The 24,718-nt window shown below is 41.8% G+C and overlaps 1 protein-coding gene across 1 annotated transcript in view; it reads right to left on the bottom strand.

Moving 5' to 3' along the window:
- The window catches only part of ZNRF2 (zinc and ring finger 2), an 83,245-nt gene that overhangs the window by 38,905 nt on the left and 19,622 nt on the right, over window positions 1–24,718 (bottom strand). The window contains exon 2 of the mRNA XM_084858213.1: window positions 3,026–3,121. Within this exon, the coding sequence (XP_084714339.1) occupies window positions 3,026–3,121 (96 nt within the window). The remainder of the gene's footprint in view (window positions 1–3,025; window positions 3,122–24,718) is intronic.

The following is a 24,718-nucleotide window of genomic DNA, read 5'->3' as shown; positions in this document are numbered from 1 at the left end:
GCAATTTCCCAACCCTAAACCTGCAGTCCAATAGCATCAGTCAGCTTTTATATTCCTAGACATTTTAAAACAAAGAGCGAGACTGATTAGATATAAAGAGGATTTGAACAAAGAATGAAAGAGTTTCAGTTTGCCATTGTGACACTACTATTACTTTCAACTGGGTCATATATACATAACAAACTTTCTTCCTAACTTTAGTAATGTATTGGAATAGCGATATACAAATGTTACATCTTAAAATCTATACAAGGTCACTGTTGTCATACTGAAATATTGAAAGTAAGAAAGATTGGAGATGTTAATCAGAACTGCGAGGATCTGATTTTTGAATTGTATAGCTATATGAGTTCACAAGTATATCATATAAAAAATTACTATTTTTCTGTAGCACAGTTTTGTATTTAAGTACTAGCCTAGGTAGCCACAGGCAACGAAGAATGGCATGCAGGTGAATAAGTGGGCTGGTGGAGAAGGATGGAATGCTCTGTCCCTCCTCTGCACCCAGCAGTGAAACCAAGCAGGCTGCTTGAGTAAGCAAGCCCTGTCCTCTGTGCCCAGCAAAAAAAAAATAAAAATGCAGCTCTCTCTATCCCTTCTCTGCCAGCTCCCAGAAGTCCAGTAATTTTTTTCAGGCTTGTCACCATTTGTGGGCTTATTTACAAGGTTGTTATAGCAATTTCAAGGATTTTGAGATTTTCTCAAGCTGATGTACATCAGTGGTTTTTAAACTGTTTGGGAATCCTAAAGTTGTTCAGGGGTTCCTCAGTGAGAAGATCAGTAATGGTGAACAGTTTTCCACTTGTTCATCACTACTCATCTTTAACTACATTGAACTACTGGAGAGTTTTACCTGTGTTCCAGGGTGAATTTACAATTCACGGAGCCAACGATGAGGCTTAATAGGCTAGGCTGGTGCTCTGCATAAATGGACTGGTTTGATATGTCTTCTAGTGATTTGTTTAAGTATACTAAACACTATATTGGTTGTATAGTAGCTTTACAAACTTTAAGCTATAGCAATACATGTATGATCTGTTTTAATATCCACTTTATAAAATTGCATGTGCAACATCTATCCATCTATCCAACTATCCAACACAACAACTCACAATATTCTGAATTTGTTCCTCCTGTGTCAGAGGATAAGCCCAGAGAACCATCCTTCACTAGACTGAGTACCTTCACAAGTAGTTTGGAAAAATAATTCAAAGAAAAAAAAGCAAAGTAACATGAATTACATTCATAACACATAAATATTGAGGCAAAGACAGCAAGCAACTTCATATATATTCTCCTTGCATCATTGCAAAAGGCTACAAATGCCATAGAACACTTTAGAAAATAACACTGAATATAACTGAAAGGGTCTCTTATTAGACATTCTGTATATTGTAACACAAATTACACCCCCCCGCCCCAATGCTCCAGTAAGTTGTGGCTGTGTTCATCACTTTCATGGAGTTAACCATCCACTTTGGGCTGCATTTCCAAGCAGTCTGATTCCAAAAACACCTGGTCCTGATACGCAGGGGGGCTCTACAACCTCACACCATCCACAGGCATCTCTTATTGATTTCACAACCTCTTGAACTCTCTCTTCAAAGTTCTTTTCAACTTTTCCTTACAGTACTTGTTGACTATTGCTGGTATTCAGCCTTAGAGGAGTTTACATCACTTTAAGCCATGAACTACAGCTTACAATATAAACCAAAGTGTGAAGACACAGCATGCTAGTGCACGCAGCCCATTCAAAAAACAACAAAAGTGATACAGGGTCACACAGATACCTGTTTATTTTGTGCCAACTTGCTCACTTTTCAGATAATATTTCCTTCCTCAGGGGCTCCCTGCATTAAACAATATTTCTTATCATTGCACATTCAGTGCAGGGAATCCCTGAGGAAGGAGATATTCTCCAAAACACTGGGCAAATTGGTACAAAATAAATTGGCACCCTTGTGATGCTGTATCACTTTTGTTGTTTTTGGCTACTTTTGATGCCTCCTCGTTGTTGGCTGTGCATGCAGCCCATTCACTCCCACTTTACCCACCCCCTCTTGATGCAAGCAATTAAACAAGCCAGGAAAGGGAGAGCATCATGTGATGTCTGTACTCTGGATTATGATTTCTTATGCCCAAACTAGCCAGGATTCTAAGTCAACTTTAAACCTGGGTGTGTTGTTGGCTTACAAATCCTAGCTTGTTTGGGTATAATAAACTATAATTCCAGATTTGGAAAAATATTTATAGGTAGTTTAGGAATTCTCTTAAATAATTAAATTAAAAAGTAGCTTCTTACAATACTTTTGTACTCTGATAAGAAGCTTGTGTAAGTGCACATCAAGCCAGACAAAAAAATAGGCAAGAACTTAACTCCTATTCTCTAAGCCTAGATAGGCTTTCTGCTGTACATGCTCACAGTCTGTCTACTCCTCTGACCTTCTCTGTAGACTTAACGGTTTGTGTTCACTTTAAAGGTTACCTATAGTTGCCAGAATTTCTAATGCCACCAATTTTCACTTCTGATTCTTCACTTCGGCCATATTGTAGGAAGAGGGAAGTCACGGCTATCACAGAGGATGAGAATCTTTCATTCAGATCCAGGTTCAGATAATACAACAAAAGTTAAGGAACTAGAAAAGACTATCACTTCCACTTCTGAAATACCAAAGATTACATGCCCAAACAGTCCCTTAGTTACATGGACAACTAGTTTTCTAAGTACAGTAATTTTGACCTTTAAAGAATACAAATAATGGAAGAGCATCTGGGAACACCAGGTGGGAAATGGAAAAAATAACCAGCAGAAAGGGTCAGCAGAAAGCTGGGTATGTCTCAGTGTTGATTAAGCATTGGTAACCAATTTATTTTATTTATTACATTTCTAATCTGCCTGATAACCAATGTCCTCTGAACTAGGATCACTGTACTTGCTAGCTTAAAAAAAGTATCGAATTGGGAAGGTTTAACTAATAATATTCAAATTCCTGTACTACAAGTAGTAATTAGCTTACTTTCTTACCATTATAGGTTATCCTTGGTTTTGTCAAGCACATCACAAGATGTAAATCCATTTCATCAGAAGATACAAATTTGGAACAAACAGGGCACTTGAATCCTAAAGTTTTAAAAAACAAAGAAAATATTTAGAAGTGTGATAACCTTTCTGTATAGCTCTATATTTGCACTATACATAAATCAAAATAGTTCTTTAGATTATGAAAATGTCATTATGCATAGCTATTCAAGGGCACCACTGTTTTAGAGGACAGGTGCTTTGTACTTAAAAGCTGAGTTTGCTATGTTTTAGCAGCTATATACATAGTTCCTTCTTTGCATTTTTATGCAAACTGGGTAGCCATAGAATTGTGTCTGTGTAGAAGTAGTCCTGTTCAGGACTACAATAGACTGTAAGCTCAAAGACGATTACATTGCACTATCATGGGGAATTGCGTACTAATGTTAAGAGCCAATAAACACAAGCTTTATTTCAGAGAGGAAAAAACAACAGAGAAAGAAATGGAAATCCATAAGACAGTGCTATTTCTTAATGTATCTGGGAAGGGAGAATTAAATCAAAATGCCTTTTGTGAACTTTAAAAGTGGCACTCAACAAGGAATAGCAATCTAGCTGACATCCATTTCCAATGTGAGAATGAGTCAAGATTAAGATAAAACTGGTCTATATAATTGTAGATTTACGTTGTCCAAGGTTTATCCCAATGGATGTGATCTCTTAAATTCTTGTTGTGGCCTTGTGACTTATGTAGGAATCTCACTGTACTAAAATCAACCCCATAAGTAGGACTGGGAAGGATTAAATCAAACTAGATTAGAGAGGTTAGACAACCACATGACCACAATCACACAACAAATTGTGAAGTTTGGTTTCCAGTACAGCATCTGTTGCAATACAGGAGAAAGTATCTAGCCCTCCTGGCTATACAATAATATAATGACAGTCTCACAGTTTCATTTATTGGCACAAATTCAAACATGTCTTATGTCCAATAACATAGCTATTTTAAATATTTCTACATGCACAAATCGTTCTGTCCACCAGATAGGGCTGCTTCTTAAGCACTTATACAGGAGTTCAAGTAGTGAAAGTATGACTTCCCTTAATAATAGAATACAAAAATGTACCATTGCTCTGTCCACCCTCCCTGTTAAATCAGAAGTTAGGATCTAGTAGAGCTATAGTAGGTGTTTTTGCCAAAAGCCATAGCAATATGCAAAAGTTAAATATAAGCCTGTACTATTGATAAAAACTTTTCTGGAAATATCATTATGTGCATCTAAACAGTGGTCAAGCACACTGCCATACAAAGTAATGCAATAGACCATATTAATGAAGAATAGACATGGTTCATATGACTTTACAATTACACCATTAACATTAACACACATCACCGTAATTGTTTAATTGTTGTAAACCACCCAGAGACCTTTGGCTATTGGATGGTATAGAAATGTAATAAATAAATACAATATTTTGCATAGCCCTGCTCCATAGACAGATCCCTTAAGAGTCTATGAAAGACACTATTTCCACAGGTCAAACTAACTATTTGTGGCTGGGAGGAAATGTAGTAGTGGTTCTAAGTTCCAGAGAAACTCACAGTTGCCCTTTAGTTTCTCTTTTCATCCTTGAATTACTCTGTTTCCAGTAGCAGTTACATCTGATTTAATACCAAATTGCCACTGATCAAGTGCTAGTGTGAATGCAACCTCTGATTCTGCATTCTCTTTCATCTCTGAAGTATTAAGAAAACTTTACTCTTCAGAAGTTAATCCATAATCTACGTTTACAGTAGTCAAGGAGCAAACAGCCTGGACACTAAAACAACTGTATGATATTTGACATTGTACAGTGTGCTTTGTTAAAGAACGACTAATGTTGCAGCACACATGGGCCAGGTATGCTGCTGGCCTAGAACCTCTGCATTTCAGACTGAAGACAAGATTTCCACCCTCCAGCAACTGCAAAATGTCAACAACATCAACAACAACAACAAGGCTACAGACCCCTTTACTGGGACTAGGGGTCCACAAACACACTTGCTGGAGTGAGAAGAAATGTAGTTCTGGCAAGTAGCAGGGAAAGCTTTCAGTATATTCCACCATAGGAACTTTTTGTTTATGCCAGAAGTAAACCAATACCAGTATGCATCTTGTGTTAAGAAAAAGCATAAGTGTCATGGGTTGGGAGGGTGAGCTGCTATAAACGCATATATTAGAGCTGTGCGCAAATAGCCTCTTGAAATTCTCCACCTTACTTGTAGGCAGAGAAATTTGGGAGACAATTTCACCAAATTTCTCCAGGGGGAGGAGAAATTCTCACAAGTTTCTCTCAGGTAGGGGTCCACATTGGCAGGGGATGTAACACAGCTTATTTTTTTTTTTTCCTAAGGGTTTTTTGGGGGGCGGGGGGATTGTGCTGAAGCAGCATCAACTTGTCTTGGCAGGCTGGCCCCCAGTTTGCATCCACCGCAATGCAGGTAGGGGCAGTGTTGTGTCTAGCTCCAGGGTTGAGGCAGAGTTAGTGCTCTGCCAAAATCTGTCCCTCCATTTCCTGAAAGTTTTCTCCCCCTATGAAAGAGGCTTCCATTGTTCTGCCTCATTCAGGATGTTTTATAATGTATCTTTGTGGTGTTTTTGAACTTATCTAATCACAGCTAGCTTCCCAGGCTGCCTGCACTCCTGATCTGAAAAAGCCCTGTGGGAGGAATTGCCTCATGGTGCCTTAAACTGGGCTTTAATTGAAGTGTAGAAAGCCGAGGAGGCTCCAGGCTGCCAGAGAGATGATTGTACAATGAAAAACAGGGTACTTGTGCTCACTCCTCATCCCTTGAGTAAGGTAAGCCCAAGAAACCTAAACCCAACCCATGAAAATTTATCCAAAATTTCTTCATCATTGAATTTCTTTAGGAAGCAATTACTGTTCTATGAAATTGAATGAGATGGCTAAAAAAAAAATGTGGGAGATTTTTTTGGCACAGCACTAACATATATATTCAATCTAGCTGATCTTTCATCACTCTCCCCCCCCCCCCGCCATGTAAAACCTCAACAGGTAACAGGAACAGAAGGGGCACATTTTCTTCTATGAAGCAGGAAGCAAAAAAGCTGAGCCTTCACTGGCCACTAATAAAATAAATGGTTGGCTACAAAACCATCGAAAATTTGCCATCTGGGAAGTTCTCTTAAGATCTGACTGGCCTCTGAGAAGAGCCCTCTAAATATTCTGGTTCACATCAAATTCCAAATCTGATCTCAGCCTGTCTGCCTGTACATAAAGACTATGCATGTTCTACCCCACAATACGGGCCTCCAATTCCCAACTATTCTTCCCTGGTTTTGCTCCTGCCTGCTTGCCACTTCTGCTTTTCATCAGCTTTCATAAATAACCACCCCGTTCCTGGATTTTTTTATGCAACATCTGAATCTAGAACTCTGGGTTGCTGAGGGGCAAACCCAGAGTTTTAAGCCATGGTTTGTTGCTGGGTTAAAACTCTGGGTGTTGTTTTGCCCTCAACAACCCAGAGTGCTGGGTTCAGACGTTGCAGCAAACAATCCAGGAATGGGGGCATTCCTGGCTTGTCTGCTAAACCAGATGCAAAGTGGAAGCGGTGTGTGGGCAGTTGGCCACTTGCTTGCTCCCGTGTGGCCCTACAAATCCATGGGTTAAACAACCCATAAGCTGGCATTGTGTGCAAACCAGGTCATTGTGCAGACAATCTTCTCAAATCAGATCCTCGCCTTGAGTCCATACCAAAAAGTATTCTCCTGTCAGCTAGGTTCATGAAAAGAGTGAAGCACAAATTAAACAGCTGCCAAAAGAACTGCTCACGGCAGACTGGACACTGGGGATTATATAATCTCTTGACAGAAAATAGGTGCCAACCTAGCCTTATCTAGTAAAAGGTAGCAGACTCCTACCCCAATCAGCTCTATCTTTCTGTTGGTAAGCCAAATGTCCCAGTCTGAAGGAATCTTTTTGCACTTGCTTGGAATGGAGAACATCCAATGCTGACTTGTGCTAGCAGGGAGTACAGCTAGTGCAACTGGAAGCTAGCAGTTCCTGAAGCAATCGGAACCAAGCAGAAATGCTAATTTTCGCAACGTGGTAGGTCACAGAGCTCACAGACCTGTCCTGTTCCAGAAATGAGCATTTCTGTACATTTCCAGGGTTGCTTTAGGAAATGCTAGTTCCTGTTGTGCTAGCAATTGGTCCCACAGGCACAAAAGAATGACCGGAGACTCAGTGGCAGTATTGGTTACTGCCCAATAGTTCTCTAATCTACTTGTGTTGCAGTTCAGAGATAAGACCTGTGTAATGTAGGGAAAATGTGATGTGTGAAAAATGGCTCTGTGTGTGAATATCCAGTAGTCTACCACCATTTCCAAGATATCTATCTTATCATATGTGAAATTATAGATTCTTCTTTTTTGTTTTTATTTGGCTTAAGAAAATAATTTAAATTTTGACTGTCAGTATGGCCCCATACTGAAGAAGGAAACGTACCATTTTAAAAACTGGCACAAAGGAACATGTGGCAGAAAGATGTACTCAGCAAAGTCTTCTGGATTCCTAGTCTGAGAACTGGAAGGATACAACCCAGCATTTCCTTCTAGGGAAGAGACCCTTCCCTAACTACAGAAGAAATCCAGGAAGCCCTCCTACTTTACTTAGAAGAGAAACACCACTTAACCATTATGTGCATTCCTGTACTTGTAAACAAGAACAGAACCGAATGCTATACAGACACAAGACTCAAAAAGGAAAGCAATTATTACTTTATCAAACTTTTAATGATTACCATTTATTTATTTGATTTGTTCTCTACCTTTCTACCAAGAAAAATAGCACTCAGGGTGGCATTTAGAGTTCAACTAGTGTAAATTGTATATTAAAGTTCTGAACCTATCATCACAAAATATCATACAGAACTATCAATGAGTGTAAATATACTGACAGAGTACTATACATTAATCCTGTACCTTTCATAAAACACAGTCCCTCCATATCAAGTTCCACAGATGCTTTAGATAATTTCATTTTCATTTAAAAGTAGACATTTCAAGCACTCACCGCAGAAAAAGGAAACAATAGAGCAGATTTTGAACACTCAAGAAATAGATGGTGGTTTCTCTCTCACACACCTCTACTTACCTTAACTAATTGCTTAAAAAAATCAGTTTCAAAGCTAACCCCTTGGTTTTCAGAGGTTAACTCAGTTCAGAACTATCCTAATCAAAATATATAATCATCATTGAAGGATCTGCAGGCGAGGAAGCTTATTGCACTCAACTAAAATGAAGAAACACTGCAACATGGACTTACAAACTCCATTTACGCAACCAAAAACTGTTCTTAAATACTAAGTGTAAACTGATAGCTACATTAATTCATGGCCCACACCTCCTGTTTCCAAACCATCCCAATAACTTCCACTTGCTGTCTTGCCCAAAAAACTTGATAAATGGCCAGAGAGAACTGCAATAGGTTTTACAGGCATAGTTAACCATTCAGTATATTCCTGCTGAATTTAATGGAAAAATTATGGCTACTGGGTAATTAGCTATATCCTTCTCCACCATAACATGCCTCTAGTGTTCAGCACAAAGTACCACAAGGTTTTAAAATGCATAAGAAATTACTTCCTTCAGTCAAATGCTGAAGGAGAAAACACACACACACCACCTTACAAATGGAGATGCTTGAGACTCCAGAGATTAATTACTATTTTTATCTCTCTTTGCTTGCCAAACAAATTCTATCAATAGCCTAGATTGGTATTCTTTGCTCTTTGGATATAACGTAAAGAAAGCTCAGTTAGGATAAACCATCCCTGACTTCTGTTCCACTGGGACAACATACTATTCAGGAACTCTCAGGCACCATACAAGCAAAACAGCTTAAAAGCTTTCATTAAGTAGCAAGCAGAACATCCCCTTTCAACATAAAGTTTGACACAAAAAGCATAGCAATACCACCACTTTTACTTGTTGCAGAACTGACATTCTTACTCTGATTCAAGGGAACTGAAGAGTGTAAATGCTCATTAGAGACTTTGCCTAAGTGGGCACAAGAGGGAGAAGCATGTTTTCTCTCCTGCAATTTATGCCAGAAGTATGTTACTGGGGAAAGTGAAGCAGAGCAATGCTGGCTTAAATCATCTGTTTAAGATAATCTAAGTCAGGGGTAGGCAGACTTTTTGGGTCCAAGGGCCACATGTGGCGCTGGGTCAGGGCCAAATGCACACTCACATGTGCACCTGCATGATCAGAAGGCAAAGGAAAGGTTATTAGATTCCTGCCAATTTTGCGCTCCTCTGTGCTCTTCTGGAAGGTCCTTTGACCCTCAGGAGTGGCTGGGCAGGGGCTACAGTTGGAAGGATGCAGCAGAAAAGCCCCTTTCTGGAAGCAGGATGCCACTCATAATTCTTAGGATTCAAACTACCATTGGTCCCATCTATCCCCCGGAACACTATTACTGTATAAGATCCTCTTCAACAGAACCATGATGAAACCTCATGACAAGAATATGGTTAAGAGTGGGACTAAAGCATTATGATGAAGATTTAGTGGGGAAAAAAGGATGCAAAACTGCCATATCTGAGTGATAGTTAACAAGAGCAATAGTATTTATGACAACTAGCATCATAACAGCAGAGAAATCTTATGTTCAGGCTGCTTTACACATTTTATCAAAGAATAGACTGTCATAGAGGACTCTGCACTTAAGAACAGAGCAGACAAATATAAGAGAACCAATTCCAGACATCAGTGCGTTGTGGCCAAAAGAACGGATGCCCTTGGAAAGCATGTGAAGACAAAGGCTGTGTTCAGACATCATGATATATCATAGTTTATTGTGATGGGGGAAAGCTCAGGCAAGCCTTGGGCTTGTGTGTTCCATCCCCCACCTTCCTCTGGGATGGTTGCAGGGAATTCAGAAGCTTTTGCTTTTACTTTTCATGAACTGCAACTTCCTTCATCATCTATACCTGACAAAGTGTTATTCTTAACTATGGTTTCTTTGAAACAGGCCAGCTTCAAACCATGGGTTACAAAGCTGGCTTTCTTCAAGGAACCATAGTTATGATTAATCACAGTTTAGAGTTCTCATGTAATGCTAAACTGTAGTTAATCAAAATAGAAGCAAAAGCTTCTAGTCTCCTCGCAGTTGCACTAGAGCAGAAGGGAGGGTGCAAGCCCAAGGTTTGCTGTGGCTCATTCCTGTCACAATAAACTAGGGATGTACGAAAGTCACTTACCTTTCCGCGGCGAAAGTCACTTACCTGTCCGCGACACAATAAACTAGGGATGTATGAAAGTCACTTACCTTTCCGCAGATTATGTTGATGGGGGGGGGAGGTGTTCCATCCCTCCCCCCGGAATCCTCGACGGGGGGGGAGGCGATCCGTTCCTCCCTCCCGGAATCCTCCACGGCCGGCTGTGCTCTGCGGCAGCTCCACGGAGCAGCCGGCCAGGCCCAGCCAGGCCAGAGCCATCCGCAGCCGGATTTCCGGCCACGAAGGGCTCTGGGAAAAAACAAAAACAAAAAACCGCGTACGCAAATGGCAGCGGCTATGGCCGCTGCCAATTGTGTTCCTTATTTTTGGCCTTTTTAATCTACGCAAATATTTACGTAGACTATGACGGCAAAAATAAAGGGGAATGCAAATAGCGTAGCGGGCGCTATTTGCGTCCCTTTTTGATTCACCATTTTAGCCTACATAAATATTTACGTAGGCTAAAACGGCGAATCAAAAAGGGACGCAAATAGTGCCCACTACGCTATTTGCATTCCCCTTTATTTTCGCCGTCATAGTCTACGTAAATATTTACGTAGATTAAAAAGGCCAAAAATAAGGAACGCAAATGGCGGTGGCTGTAGCCGCCGCCATTTGCGTACGCGGTTTGTTTTTTTTTAAACCCAGCCATGATAGGCTACGTAAATCTTTACGTAGCTTATCACGTCTTTTTTTTTTTTTTAACCCAGCCATAATAGGCGACGTAAATCTTTACGTAGCCTATCACGTCGTTTTGTTGGGTTTTTTTACAAGACTGCAAATGGCGGCGGCGGCAGCCGGTGGGAAGACCAGCTGCTGCAGCCGCTGCCGGAGCCGCCGCCGCCGCCCGGAAGATCCTCCCCAGGTAAGTCTCATCCCCTGGAGGGATCTGCGGGGTGGGGGGGGGCAGGCCGTTCCGCCACGGAGTTTAGGGGGCCGAATGCACTGGCATTCGGCCTCACTGAGATCTGTGGCGGAATTCTCTGACATCCCTACAATAAACCATAGTTTATCATGATGTCTGAAGACAGCATTTAGTGTCCTGGTGAATCTCAATTCTATCACCTCTCAAACAAAGCAGTAATAATGATCTGAGAAAGCACAAAGATAACAGACTTGTCTGTAGTCTACAAAGTTTTCACAAGGTCAGTGGAGGTATACTGTTCTCCCTAGTAAAACTTTGTAAAATCTGATTGAATTGAATGGTTCCTGGTGTAACACAGCAGTGAGAAGGAAGGAAGGAAGGAAGGAAGGAAGGAAGGAAGGAAGGAGGCAAGCAAGCAAGCAAGCCTTATCAATGAAAAAAAGAAGACAGAATGAAACTAAAATATGAACCTGTGATAGAAACTTGTTAGTAATCATAGAATCATAGAATAGTAGGGTTGGAAGGGGCCTACAAGGCCATCGAGTCCAACCATCCGCTCAATGCAGGAATCCAAGTCAGAGCATCCCCGACAGATGGCTGTCCAGCATCATCTTGAATGCCTCCAGTGTGGGAGAGCCCACCACCTCCCTAGGGAATTGGTTCCATTGTCGTATTGCTCTAACAGTCAGGAAGTTTTTCCTGATGTTCAGCCGGAATCTGGCTTCATGTAACTTGAGCCCATTATTCCGTGTCCTGCACTCCGGGATGATCAAGAAGAGATCCTGGCCTTCCTCTCTGTGACTACCTTTCAGGTACTTGAAGAGCGCTATCATATCTCCCCTCAGTCTTCTCTTCTCAAGGCTAAACATGCCCAGTTTTTTCAGTCTCATTCATAGGGCTTTGTTTCCAGTACCCTGATCATCTTTGTTGCCCTCCTCTGAACCCTCTCCAGTTTGTCTGCATCCTTCTTAAAGTGTGGTGCCCAGAACTGGACACAGTACTCCAGAGGAGGCCTAACCAGTGCTGAGTAGAGGGGAACTAGTACTTCCCGGGATTTGGAAGCTATGCTTCTATTAATGCAGCCCCAAATGGCATTTGCCTTTTTTTGCAGCCACATCACATTGTTGGCTCATATTCAGCTTGTGATCAACAACAATTCCAAGATCCTTCTCGCTAGTAGTGTTGTTGAGCCACGTATCCCCCATCTTGTATCTGTGCATTTGGTTTCTTTTTCCTAGGTGCAGAACTTGGCATTTATCCCTATTAAATGTCATTCTGTTGTTTTCTGCCCAGCGCTCCAGTCTATCCAGATCACTTTGAATTTTGTTTCTGTCTTCCAAAGTATTAGCTATCTCGCCCAATTTTGTGTCATCTGCAAATTTGATCAGCATTCCCTGCACCTCCTCCTCCAAGTCATTCATAAAAATGTTGAAGAGCACTGGGCCCAGGACTGAGCCCTGCGGTACCCCACTCGTTACCTCTCCCCAGTTTGAGAAGGTCCCATTGATAAGCACTCTTTGAGTCCGATTCTGTAGCCAACTGTGGATCCACCGGATCGTTGTTTCATCTAGCCCACTTTGAGCTAGTTTGCTCATCAGGATATCATGGGGCACTTTGTCGAAAGCTTTGCTGAAGTCGAGGTATATGATGTCTATAGCATTCCCATGGTCCACAAGGGAGGTGACTTGATCAAAAAATGAGATCAGATTCGTCTGGCAGGACTTGTTTTTGACAAATCCATGTTGGCTTTGAGTAATCACGGCATTGTTTTCAAGGTGCTTACAGAGTGATTGCTTTATCATCTGCTCCAGAATTTTCCCAGCGATTGATGTCAGACTGACTGGTCTGTAGTTCCCAGGTTCCTCCTTTTTACCCTTTTTGAAGATAGGGACCACATTAGCCCTCCTTCAGTCATCTGGCACTTCCCCCGTCCTCCATGATTTGGCAGATAACGGCAGATTCTGCACAATGACTTGGTTAGGACATAACGGCAATTCATGGGTTAACCGATGAATTGGCAGGGCCACATGGGAACAAGCAAGTGGCCAACTGCCCACTCACCACTTTTACTTTGCATCTGGTTTAGCAGACAAACCAGGAATACCACCATTCCTGGATTGTTTGCTGTGACATGTGAACCTGGCACTCTGGGTTGTTGAGGGAGAAACAACCCCCAGAATTTTAACCCAACAATAAACAATGGGTTAAAACTCTAGGTCGTTTGTCCCTCAACAACCTAAAGTTCCGTGTTCAGAGTCACATCAAAAAAATCCAGGAATTGGGCAGTTGTTTATAAAAGCAGACACAAAGTGGAAGTGACAAGTAGGTGGGAGACAGCACGTTCATTCACTGCTACACAGCCCCCATTAACTATGGGTTGTTTAACCCATAGTTAATCATTATGGGGGAGATTGTGCCTCTTCTTCCAAGTGTCTGCACCTAACTGAGGGAGCCCAAATCAAAGTATTCCACAGAAATTAGGGCTGCCTAGGACAGCCTTTCTGAACCTGGCACCCTTCAGATATGTTGGACTACAACTCCCTGCATCCCCCAGCCAGCATGGTTCATGTGGCCTCAATGTTTATCAATTTTATACAGACAAAAAACATTAAAACAATTTAGAGGAAGAATTAGGCATCTCCACTGAAAGCGCTTATTCTCATACCAAGTCTGGTAGCAAGCTGACTAAAAGGAAGGAGAGGAAACAGGATCACGAAGGCCCCCGCCCCCTGTTTTAGTAAACACAATAAAAAGAACAGAAGAGTTATATCATAAGACACAAAGTAGTACAGGATCCACAGGGGGATAGGACTCATGCAGTCTTCCTATTTGTACAAAAACCCTGATCTGTAGACAGGTCCTGGAGGAGATCACACCTTCATCAGCAACTGATTTTAAAGTACCACACTTAACACATGAGAAAGCACAGGATGTAAGCAGAACCTGCAGCAAATCTGCAGCACATTTGCTACTGAGAGCTGCTGAAGGCATTCATGCTGTAGAGGGGCGGCCATGTTAGTTTGTTGCAACAAAAGCAACAGAGAGCCTGGCACTTTTAAGCTTTTGTTTTTAAGTAATACAATGAACTAGGATAAATTTCTGTGCAAGTAGAGTAGTCTGGGCTGTAACATCTTTATTTCATATCAGCAGAGCTACTAAATAACTAGGTTCTGTAGAACAATGCAAGCGCCACCTCTGCATTCACTATTTCCTGCGTGGAGTAAGTACAGAATACACAAGGCACAATACACAAAGCACAGATTGAAAGTAGCTTTGAAAGAAGCTAAGACAAAATGCAAACAAGGTAAGGCCTCCATCTCCATCTTGATGCTGTTGTTGTGCTAAAGGCAAATGAAGGGTAGGAAAATAGCATCAGGTGTCCAATGTAATTGCTGTCTTGATAACATTAGGCTGAGACCAAATTTATCCAGGAATAAAACCGAGGGGAAAAGCAAGTGCAATAAGGATAAATTTATTTCTCATAAAAATACTTGAGTGCCAACACAACTATTTTTGTAAACAACATCATTGAGAAAAACATTCAGTCTTGTGGGAAATCAGAATATTAATCCTTGTATACTTTTGGCATCATACCTGACCACAAAGAAGAAGAAAAAAATATATGGGGTCAATTGTTATGTGGAATTTCAGCCCACCCCATTGTGGGATGCATGGGTTTTTAACAATGCAATGCTTTCACTAAAACATTTAATACATGTATTAATCACTTTTCCGCTAAGCAAGCTCCCAAAGCAATATGAGTTAATATTACTACTCTTCAGCAGCCTCTGGTGGAATGGCTAGCCATTAAGCAGTCAGTTGGCTTCTCTGGAAGATGGTTATGGGTGGGGCGGGGGGAGAGTAAGTACTATGCAAAGATATTGGGCAGTCCAAATGATTCCAAACACATACTTATAGTAAACAAGGTGTGAACTTATACTAATCACAATAGTGTATCACATTGATGCTGCGGTCATGGTAAGGAGTTATTCTTTCAGTATTTTTTCTGTTGCATGGATTTATTTCTAAATCAACCAATAGAGTTCTGCAAGGCTGCACATATGTTGCTGCTGCAGAAGTTAAGTATTCATGTTTCAGCAGTTCTTATTTAAGTTACAGAAAAGTCAGAAGTCCAAGAGCGGATGCCCCCAAAAAGAAGATTGGGAAGGTTGCCTCCAGGAGATTGAGAATGGCAAGTGGGGAATAGAAAGGTGACACCTCCAGCGAATAGTATCAAAGCATGTTGTTGTGAACATAAGTTACTGAAATGGCAAAGGTTTACCAGATATGAATAATGGAGGATGGGGGAAGTGCCAGATGACTGGAGGAGGGCTAATGTTGTCCCTATCTTCAAAAAGGGTAAAAAGGAGGAACCTGGGAACTACAGACCAGTCAGTCTGACATCAATCACTGGGAAAATTCTGGAGCAGATCATAAAGCAATCCATCTGGAAGCACCTTGAAAACAATGCCGTGATTACTTGAAGCCAACATGGATTTGTCAAAAACAAGTCCTGCCAGACAAATCTGATCTCATTTTTTGATCAAGTCACCTCCCTTGTGGACCGTGGGAATGCTGTAGACATCATATACCTCAACTTCAGCAAAGCTTTCGACAAAGTGCCCCATGATATCCTGATGAGCAAACTAGCTCAAAGTGGGCTAGATGAAACAACGATCCGGTGGATCCACAGTTGGCTACAGAATCGGACTCAAAGAGTGCTTATCAATGGGACCTTCTCAAATTGGGGAGAGGTAACGAGTGGGGTACCGCAGGGCTCAGTCCTGGGCCCAGTGCTCTTCAACATTTTTATGAATGACTTGGAGGAGGAGGTGCAGGGAATGCTGATCAAATTTGCAGATGACACCAAATTGGGCGGGATAGCTAATACTTTGGAAGACAGAAACAAAATTCAAAGTGATCTGGATAGACTGGAGCGCTGGGCAGAAAACAACAGAATGACATTTAATAGGGATAAATGCCAAGTTCTGCAGCTAGGAAAAAGAAACCAAATGCACAGATACAAGATGGGGGATACGTGGCTCAACAACACTACAAGCGAGAAGGATCTTGGAATTGTTGTCGATCACAAGCTGAATATGAGCCAACAATGTGATGTGGCTGCAAAAAAAGGCAAATGCTATTTTGGGCTGCATTAATAGAAGCATAGCTTCCAAATCCCGGGAAGTACTAGTTCCCCTCTACTCAGCACTGGTTAGGCCTCCTCTGGAGTACTGTGTCCAGTTCTGGGCACCACATTTTAAGAAGGATGCAGACAAACTGGAGAGGGTTCAGAGGAGGGCAACAAAGATGATTAGAGGACTGGAAACAAAGCCCTATGAAGAGAGACTGAAAGAACTGGGCATGTTTAGCCTTGAGAAGAGAAGACTGAGGGGAGATATGATAGCGCTCTTCAAGTACTTGAATGGTTGTCACAGAGAAGAAGGCCGGGATCTCTTCTTGATCATCCCAGAGTGCAGGACACGGAATAATGGGCTCAAGTTACAGGAAGCTAGATTCCGGCTGAACATCAGGAAAAACTTCCTGACTGTTAGAGCAATATGACAATGGAACCAATTACCTAGGGAGGTGGTGGGCTCTCCCACACTGGAGGGGTTCAAGACAAGGCTGGACAGCCATCTCTCAGGGATGCTCTGACTTGGATTCCTGCATTGAGCAGGGGGTTGGACTCGATGGCCTTGTAGGCCCCTTCCAACCCTACTATTCTATGGTTCTATGATTTACCTTCTACAGAAAAGGAGAGGATAAAAATAACAGTTCAGTGTCAGATTTCTAGTGACTGGAAATTTACTACAGAAAAGCAAAGAGTAGGCAATAAGACATTCCTAGATATACCCCATATTTGAGAGGCTAGAAAATCAAGACCTCCAATGAAACCATCCAGAACCTGCTCTGCACCAAAGGGCTGTTTTCTAACAATACATTTTGTACCTGATCAAAATGGAGAGCCAGTTAGTGATTAGAGTGTTGGACTGAGGCTTGGGAGAACCAGGTTTCAGTCTTCACTTGGCCATGAAGCTCACTGGATGACTTCGGGCCAGTCACTGACTCTCAGCCGTTACAGGGTTATTGCAAAGATAAAATAGAGAGCAGGAGGATCGTGTACGCGGCTTTGGGCTCCTTGGTTGAAAGGTGGGATATAAATACAACAGTGAAAAAAGAAGTGCCAATACAGAAACATATTGCAAATTACAAAGGGAAAACATATGTATGATGCTCATTGATCAAATAACATACTTTGCATATGAGGTCCTTAACGTCACCAAATAAAATATTTTAAGTAGCAGAATATGAAGATACTTCTGTCTGAGACCCTAGTTCATTTATATTTTAAATTCTTCCATCTGAAATACCCACAAGGAGCAAAAGAGAAAAAGTCAGGCTCCAACATGCAAGTATCTTGAAGAAAAAATATAAAAATTATATACATATGCACCCTTCATAACTGATGCTACGACACACACATTATCAAAGGCAAAGTACAAAATACATTGCAGAAGGCACCCTGAGCAAGTTTTACTGTCTAAATGGAAGATAAGGAATTTGTGTTGGTGCAGCATATTGTACAGCGATTGTACTAGTTGGAGGGACAACATATTTCCCTGGTTTTATTTACTCTGTCATACAAGTGAGCATGAACATAATTTCTGCACAACAGACTAATTCTAGACTATATCACTTCGAGCAGGGACAATCTTCTCCTTACCCATTTTGCACTATCCCAAATAGTGAGGATTATGGACCTTTGTCACTCAGTTATATTTTGTACAATTAAACAAATTCACAGGATGAACCCCAAATAGCCTTCATGCTGGGAAAAACAGAAGCCATAAACATGGTCTGTTTACAAGCCAGTATAGTCTCAATGTGCAGATTTTTAACATTCATCTCACAAGAACTGTAGATAGCACCCAGGAGGATTGATACAAACCATACCTCTCCTAGGGAGTCCAGTTTCCCAAGCCAACCTAATAAATATTGATAGATAACACTTTAACATGAAAGCACTGGAATAATAAGGCAATCAGAAAAAACTCCCTACATATGGAAAAATCAGTACAGACTGCTTAAATCACTTCCCAATAAGCTATTTTTCTACATGCAGGGCATTTTCCACTTTGGGGATGTGGGAGGAGACATTATGGGCACAATCCTATGCATACTTAGACAGAAAACTGGCTGGCTTGGGAATGCTGTGAGTTATTTTTTCTAAACATGTGTAGGATTGCACCCTAAGCATGACACTTTTCCTTCTATAGTGTACCATTCAATTTGCTTAAACTTCTAGCTTTGCTCCCCTTCTCTCTTGCTGGAGAAAGGGGAGAATAATCATAAAGACTAGCAGGTTAAGTCCCCAGAGAATTCTAAAACACAAGTCATCCCATGCATCTCAGGGTGGAAGTGCCCATACTAACTAACCCACCCAAAGAGGATAGGGAATGGCAAGGATTTGTGAAATGGCTCCATTGTCAGTCTACGCACACCTTTCTGGATTTCCTACTTCCAAACCAGCACAAAGCATCAAATTTAGCCTGCACCTTCTGTGCATGTGAGACCAGTGATTTGAGCTAGACCCATGGTTATGTTGGTCATGAAGTCTCAAAATGTCCCCCTGAAGAGCCAGTCTTATCACATTTGATGAAATCACCCAGGACATTAAATCTGGGCATCCTCAACACCATCATCTGGCAAGCTTAGTCAGGCAGCCTGCTGTGTAGCAGCAAAAGTCAGTACGCCAGCAAAAGCCTAGCATATCCAAGGTCTTAAACATCTGGAACACACATTCCATGTCAGTTAAAGTAGTTAGGCTCTGAGTACCTTCATAAGTCGTCTTTCTGTGTAGTCACCACTCAGCCCCAGGAGCTACTGGAGGCCAAGACAAGATATTCTGGGCAATTACCAGCCTAGATATTTCAACCAACCAGATACTTAAGATACAAGCATAGACCAATTGTGTTATGTAGTCATTGCCTGCAGCAACTGTAGAAAAGCACTAATAAAAATACCTAATCAGTCAGTTACAATTTAAAAATTGACAGCTCTCTATGTGAAAAAGTTGAGCGAGAAAGGAACCGGAAAGTCTCAAGTATGCACTCTACTGACTGCCATCCATCTTCTGTTTATGCTTCACAAATTAGTAAACACCATTGGACTTTGGACACATGAAGTTCAGCGGAGAGAGGAAAGAGGAAGAGTCAGCACATGCCTCTTGCATTGTGTCAGGGTTCACTCTCTATGCATGTTGTGATTTGAGAGAAATAATTTGGCCAGCTAGATTTTGCATTAGATTTTTTTCTTTTGCTTATCAATCTATTTTGTCCTCCCGTGTCTACGTGTAAATGCATAAAATGACAAATTGGGAGGGGTTGCCACAGCAGGGTAAAAATGGGACCTCCTACCTTTGCAGAAAAGATCACAGGGGGTTGAAATGACCCCCTAAAACCATGATGTGTCAGAATGCTGCAGATGTGTACTTCACTCATTATTGGGAATATCCCTGGGTAGCAGAAAAGATAAGAGCACAGTTGCTAGCACTTGGCATACTGGGATAGGGAGTTTTGCTGGAGAAACGAGCAGCTTATTTCTTTGCTTGGGCCTGTTCTGCCCCTAAAATACATGTGGGGGCTATGAGTCACCAGGCCCCTTCTTACCACCTCTAGTGCTTAAACAGGCTGGTGACCTTGTGTGGGTGGGCAATTCCTTCTTTCCTCGGAAGTGTAAGAAAAAGAAAAAAGGAGAAAGGAGCCAGCAGAAAAGCAGGAAGAAAGATGCAAGATACTTCTCTCATTCCTCTGGAATGCCTTGTGCTCCCCCTTGTACTTTTCTAATGATGACACAACAGACAACTGTTGAAAACTCAGGAGTACAATCCATAAACAAGAACACACATCTCTGTTTATATGTTTTAACAATAAAATATTTGCTTTGCTGTTTTTAAGAGGAGCAGAATTCATAAACTCTTCTACAAGGCCTGTTGAAATTAATGAAGATTCATGAGTATCTCCTGTTAGTTCCTGCAGGGTTTGTGCAGAAGACATAAAAGACGGGAGTGTTCCTTAAATTAATAGGTATTGCATAAGGAAGAACTTGACTGTTTCAGTTACGAAAGCAAATTAGCTCTGGAAAGTAATAATTTCATTAGGGAGGATTCTCCTCTTGAAGCTTGGAAAACAGAATGTGGATGGAGATCATCTCCAGGATGCTAGGTCTAAAATAAGAAATTCAACAAGATATACAGCTTCTTTCATAAACATCTAAGCAAATTATTTGAAGTTGCAAGTATGAACTTATTCTTTTAATGAAGAGTAGCCGTTTAGAAATTCTTTAGCTTTACTGCAACCATCTCTCTAGATGCAAACAGAAGGCATTTCCAAGTAGTAAAAAATCTACTCTGTTAAGTTTTAGGCCAGAAAAGTCATCTCTTGGGGCAGTGGTAACTTTTTGTGTTACATTTTACTATCTGTACCTATTTCCATGCTTTCAAATATGTGCAGGATGCCACAGTTTTATGAATGCAATCATGACAACTCCTTTTGCACTGGACAGGTGTGCATTCCATAAGCAACACACCCATGGCTCCAAATAAGCCAGAGACTCTAAAAAGCACTCCAGCACCACTATTCGTGACTGGAATTCACACACCAGGGGAGTATCAGTACCGGATCATTCTGTACCATGCCACCCTATATGAGATAGCTCATAACTTTTTATCCTTCCTGTCATGGCAGACCAGCGCTATATGTGCTAATAGCTCAATTCCCACGTGCTTGCTTGCTCTGCTCTCACTCACTCCAATTCCATCTCTTACTTCCTGATTTGCACAAACTATAGTATGTTTGGTTCAGATGTGATAGTAAACTATGGTTTACCTGTGGGAGGGAATCTTAGCATGCAAGCCCAAAGCTCAGGCATAAATGACCAAATGAGTGTGCAAACTGGCCCTTTATGCAAATACTTACACACACACACACACACACACACACAGCACAAAATGAAAACACACTTGTGCAAGACAGCAAAGAACCCCAGTGCTCACTGATGCAGTGGATTCTCAGCAGCAGTGCTGTTGTCAGGGGTAGGCACTGTTGGGCACCTCCCAAGACCCACATGCCTATTGGGGACCCACTATCAATGCCCAGAGCTTCCTAGACAAGCTGCCCTTCCGCCCTGCTGTCACTGCCTGTTCACCTGCCCTCTCTCCACATGCAAGGAGTGACAGAAGTCGGGCGGAGATAGAGCACTATCCCAGCTTAGCCTTCTTCCTGGGCTGTTGTACAGGCTGGGCCCAGAAAGAAAGGCCATGTGAATGGGCAGCAGAGACAGAAGTGAGGAGATAGGCCCACACAGGGTATGGACCCCAAAAACCTGGGGCCGGCATACCCGGAAACTCTTTCCGAGGAGCTGTACCACAAAGTATCAGAGTAATCTGTTGCTGATGCCAACCAATATGAAAGGAAGAAGAAATTGTGCTTTACATACTTGGCAAAAGTGTCATTAAAGCAGACATTCTTCTTTGCAAATATGTTCACCCACCCCACTCCTTCAGTGTCACAAAATGCCTGAGAGAACACAACAAGACTCAATACAGGAGATTCACCATTGCTGGCCCCTGACCCAGAGAAGATGTGTTCTGGGGTTTTTTCTAGTCCAGAAATAACACAAATCCATAAGAATGTCTAAAGAATCAACACACCAAGTAAATTATGTTGGAGAAAAAACTTCATATAAATTCTTCTGGTACTATCCTTCCTCTGTTCTATAGTTGTCTTGGTCAAGACCAAGGTCCGCTTTAGTGCATGTTACCTCTGTTATGGCAAACACAATACCACCTAGATTATAAATAATTCAGTTTATAAACATCATTACCTCTTTCTTCTGAATTACGCACCTAGCTCTATATCCCTATCACACCAATATTGTGAAATTGAGGGAGAGTATGATGGAACCATCTTATTTCAACAGGAAACTTCATAAACATCTGTCAGTCCAGTTTCAATCAACAATGGGATGCACTGGTATTTTCCGGCTTACACAAAAGTGCATAGCGCTTAATCAAAAGGAAAACAAACAAACCCTAATTCTAGCAAACCACTGTTAAGAATAAAGTTGCCTATTGCCTTTCACTTGGTAGTTGCAAGTCCAGGTGAAAGGCAGTACTCTGAAACCCTGTCGTATTGCCCATCTGAGCAATCATCAGATAAAGACCCACCATATTCTGTCTCCCAGACAGACCATCATTTAAATGAGTTATTGGCCTTGTCCGGCACATAACACTAAACCATGGTGTGGTTTGTTGAAATCTGGTTTGTCGTTATGTGCAAGCTCATCCCCACAAACTACAAACCACAAATAAACGTCATGGTTTGTTGTTGGCTTGCAAAGTCTGGCTTGTTTAGAACATGGCTTGTTGTGATGTCTAAACCCCAAACTGTGGCTTATCCCTCATTTGTTTGCACTGCTGTCTGCTGTACACCTGAAACAGAGGCCCCCAGCAAGAGCAGCCTGAAAACGAAACCGCTCTGAAGGCTGGCAAAATGGGCAGGAGAGGAACAGAAATAGGGAAAACAAGTTGTTTACTCATTTGCAAGACCATTCATGGCTAAAGAAACAAATCATGGTTAACAAACAATAGGTTGGATCTCACCCTCATGAGAGTGTAAGTCTGTTCTCATGCCAGGACTTCCCCATTCTCTCCTCGCCAGCACCTGCCCCCCCACTGCATGCCCCAAATTCACTCCAGAGGATTACCCTCTGGAGCAGATTTGGGGAGGCATGCAGGGGGCTGCAGGGGGTAGAGGGAAATCTGTTCTTCCTGCGGTTCCCTCCTGCTGCCAGAATGTATACAATCCCATGGCTTAGCATTATGCAAACACAGTCAGTCCCATGCAATTTTACCTATTACATTATATTTTACTACCATCAATCCAAAATCTCTTCCCCCCCCCAATAATGCAATCTAGTGTTTAAGTTCACTTTGTAGGTAATGTTTCTTGACTTTTACAATGCAAAGTTCCAGTAAAATGTTTACTCTTCTATGTAAACTTCACAGATTCATATAGACAGAGATCCATTGTATAGTAAGAACACCACACCCTTACTATGTGTGTGTGCGTGCGTGTGCGTTTTTAACATGTTCTATTAAACATTTCTCTGAACTAGAGGAAGCACACATATTTTGAAAAGTAATACATATATTCTACTGTTAGTAGAATACTAACTTACTGCGATAAGAAAATAAGCAAAAATCAAAGTAACAGAGTACCTTCCTACAATCTGCTTCTGTTGCTGTTATTTCAATTGTTGTGTTCTATTATATAAAATTATCCAGTAAAAAGGTTTGGAATGAAGTGTCTCAACTCCCAAGAGTTTCAATACATTGACATGGTTTGTATGGCACGACAACCCACCATGGGTAATCACCCATGGTGGGTTGTTGTGATGTCCAAACCTGGCACTGTTTCTGCAGGGTGACTTATTTTTCAAGAACAAGCCACCTTGACAACCCATGGGTTGTTGTTGGGTTGTTCAGCGTGGCTCGTGATGTCTGAATTTGGCAGGTCAACTTCATCGTGGATTGTCTGGAATGGCCAGAGAGTTGCCTGGCAGTAGCAGTGAAAGCCCCTGCTGCTCCTCGCAATCTCGCCGGTGCCACTGCCATCTTCCTTCATCCCTTGTCAGTGCCCTCTGCCCCATCCTCCTAAAAATCGAGAAGAAACACTCTGTGTGTCCCGAACACACTCTCAACCGTTTTTTCATTCTTGCACAAATGCACAGATGCAAAAATTTGCTGCTATGAAATGTATTTTCTTCTCAGCTTTACTGCTCCATCATGAAATCTGCATACTTTTAGCTACTTGCCCCACTGCTCTGCCATGGAAGTTGGTAATTTTCCTCTCAGTTTTACTCCTCTGCCTTGAATTTTGCGTATATTTACTAATCCACCCCACTGTTCTGTAACCCACATGTATATCCGACAGCTAACAACGGAGATCAGTGGAGGGAAGCAACAAGCATGAAGGGGAGTGGGGTGGAGCTGAAAACGGCCAGCAGCTGCAGGAGAAGGAACTTTTGTGGGGCAGGTGTGCTTACTTTGGGAATAGGTGAAACAGTCTTTTTTTTTTTTTTTTTAAGGTGTTCGCTAGCAAGGGAAGCCCTGAAGGGGAGGATGAAATTGACAAGGACTTTGACAAGAGTGGGATATCTGTATGCTTGGCTAAATAGCAGACAGAGGTCTTGCACAATACCCCTTTAAAAAAAATGTGAACACATTACTGCATTCATAAGGGCTCAGAAAATTAATTCCATTTGACAATCTGATGTGTGTGTATGGGAACTTCCCTCAGGAGCTGGCAACCCCAGCAGACCAATTGCAGAAAGGGTGCTGATGTAGGGACCGAGGAACTGAGGAGATCTGCCACAAAGACACCTGAGATACATGCTGGGAGCTGGTGGGAGGACTGAGGGGGAAACAAGATACGGCAAACTGCAGAGACCCCAATCAGCTGGTGGGTTAGCGAGCCAACAACCA

The sequence above is a fragment of the Heloderma suspectum genome, chromosome 5, assembly GCF_057233095.1.
Source record: "Heloderma suspectum isolate Gila_16-S chromosome 5, 16-S_ref, whole genome shotgun sequence".
Lineage (NCBI taxonomy): Eukaryota > Metazoa > Chordata > Lepidosauria > Squamata > Helodermatidae > Heloderma > Heloderma suspectum.
This window is presented reverse-complemented; position numbering and strand designations above follow the sequence as displayed.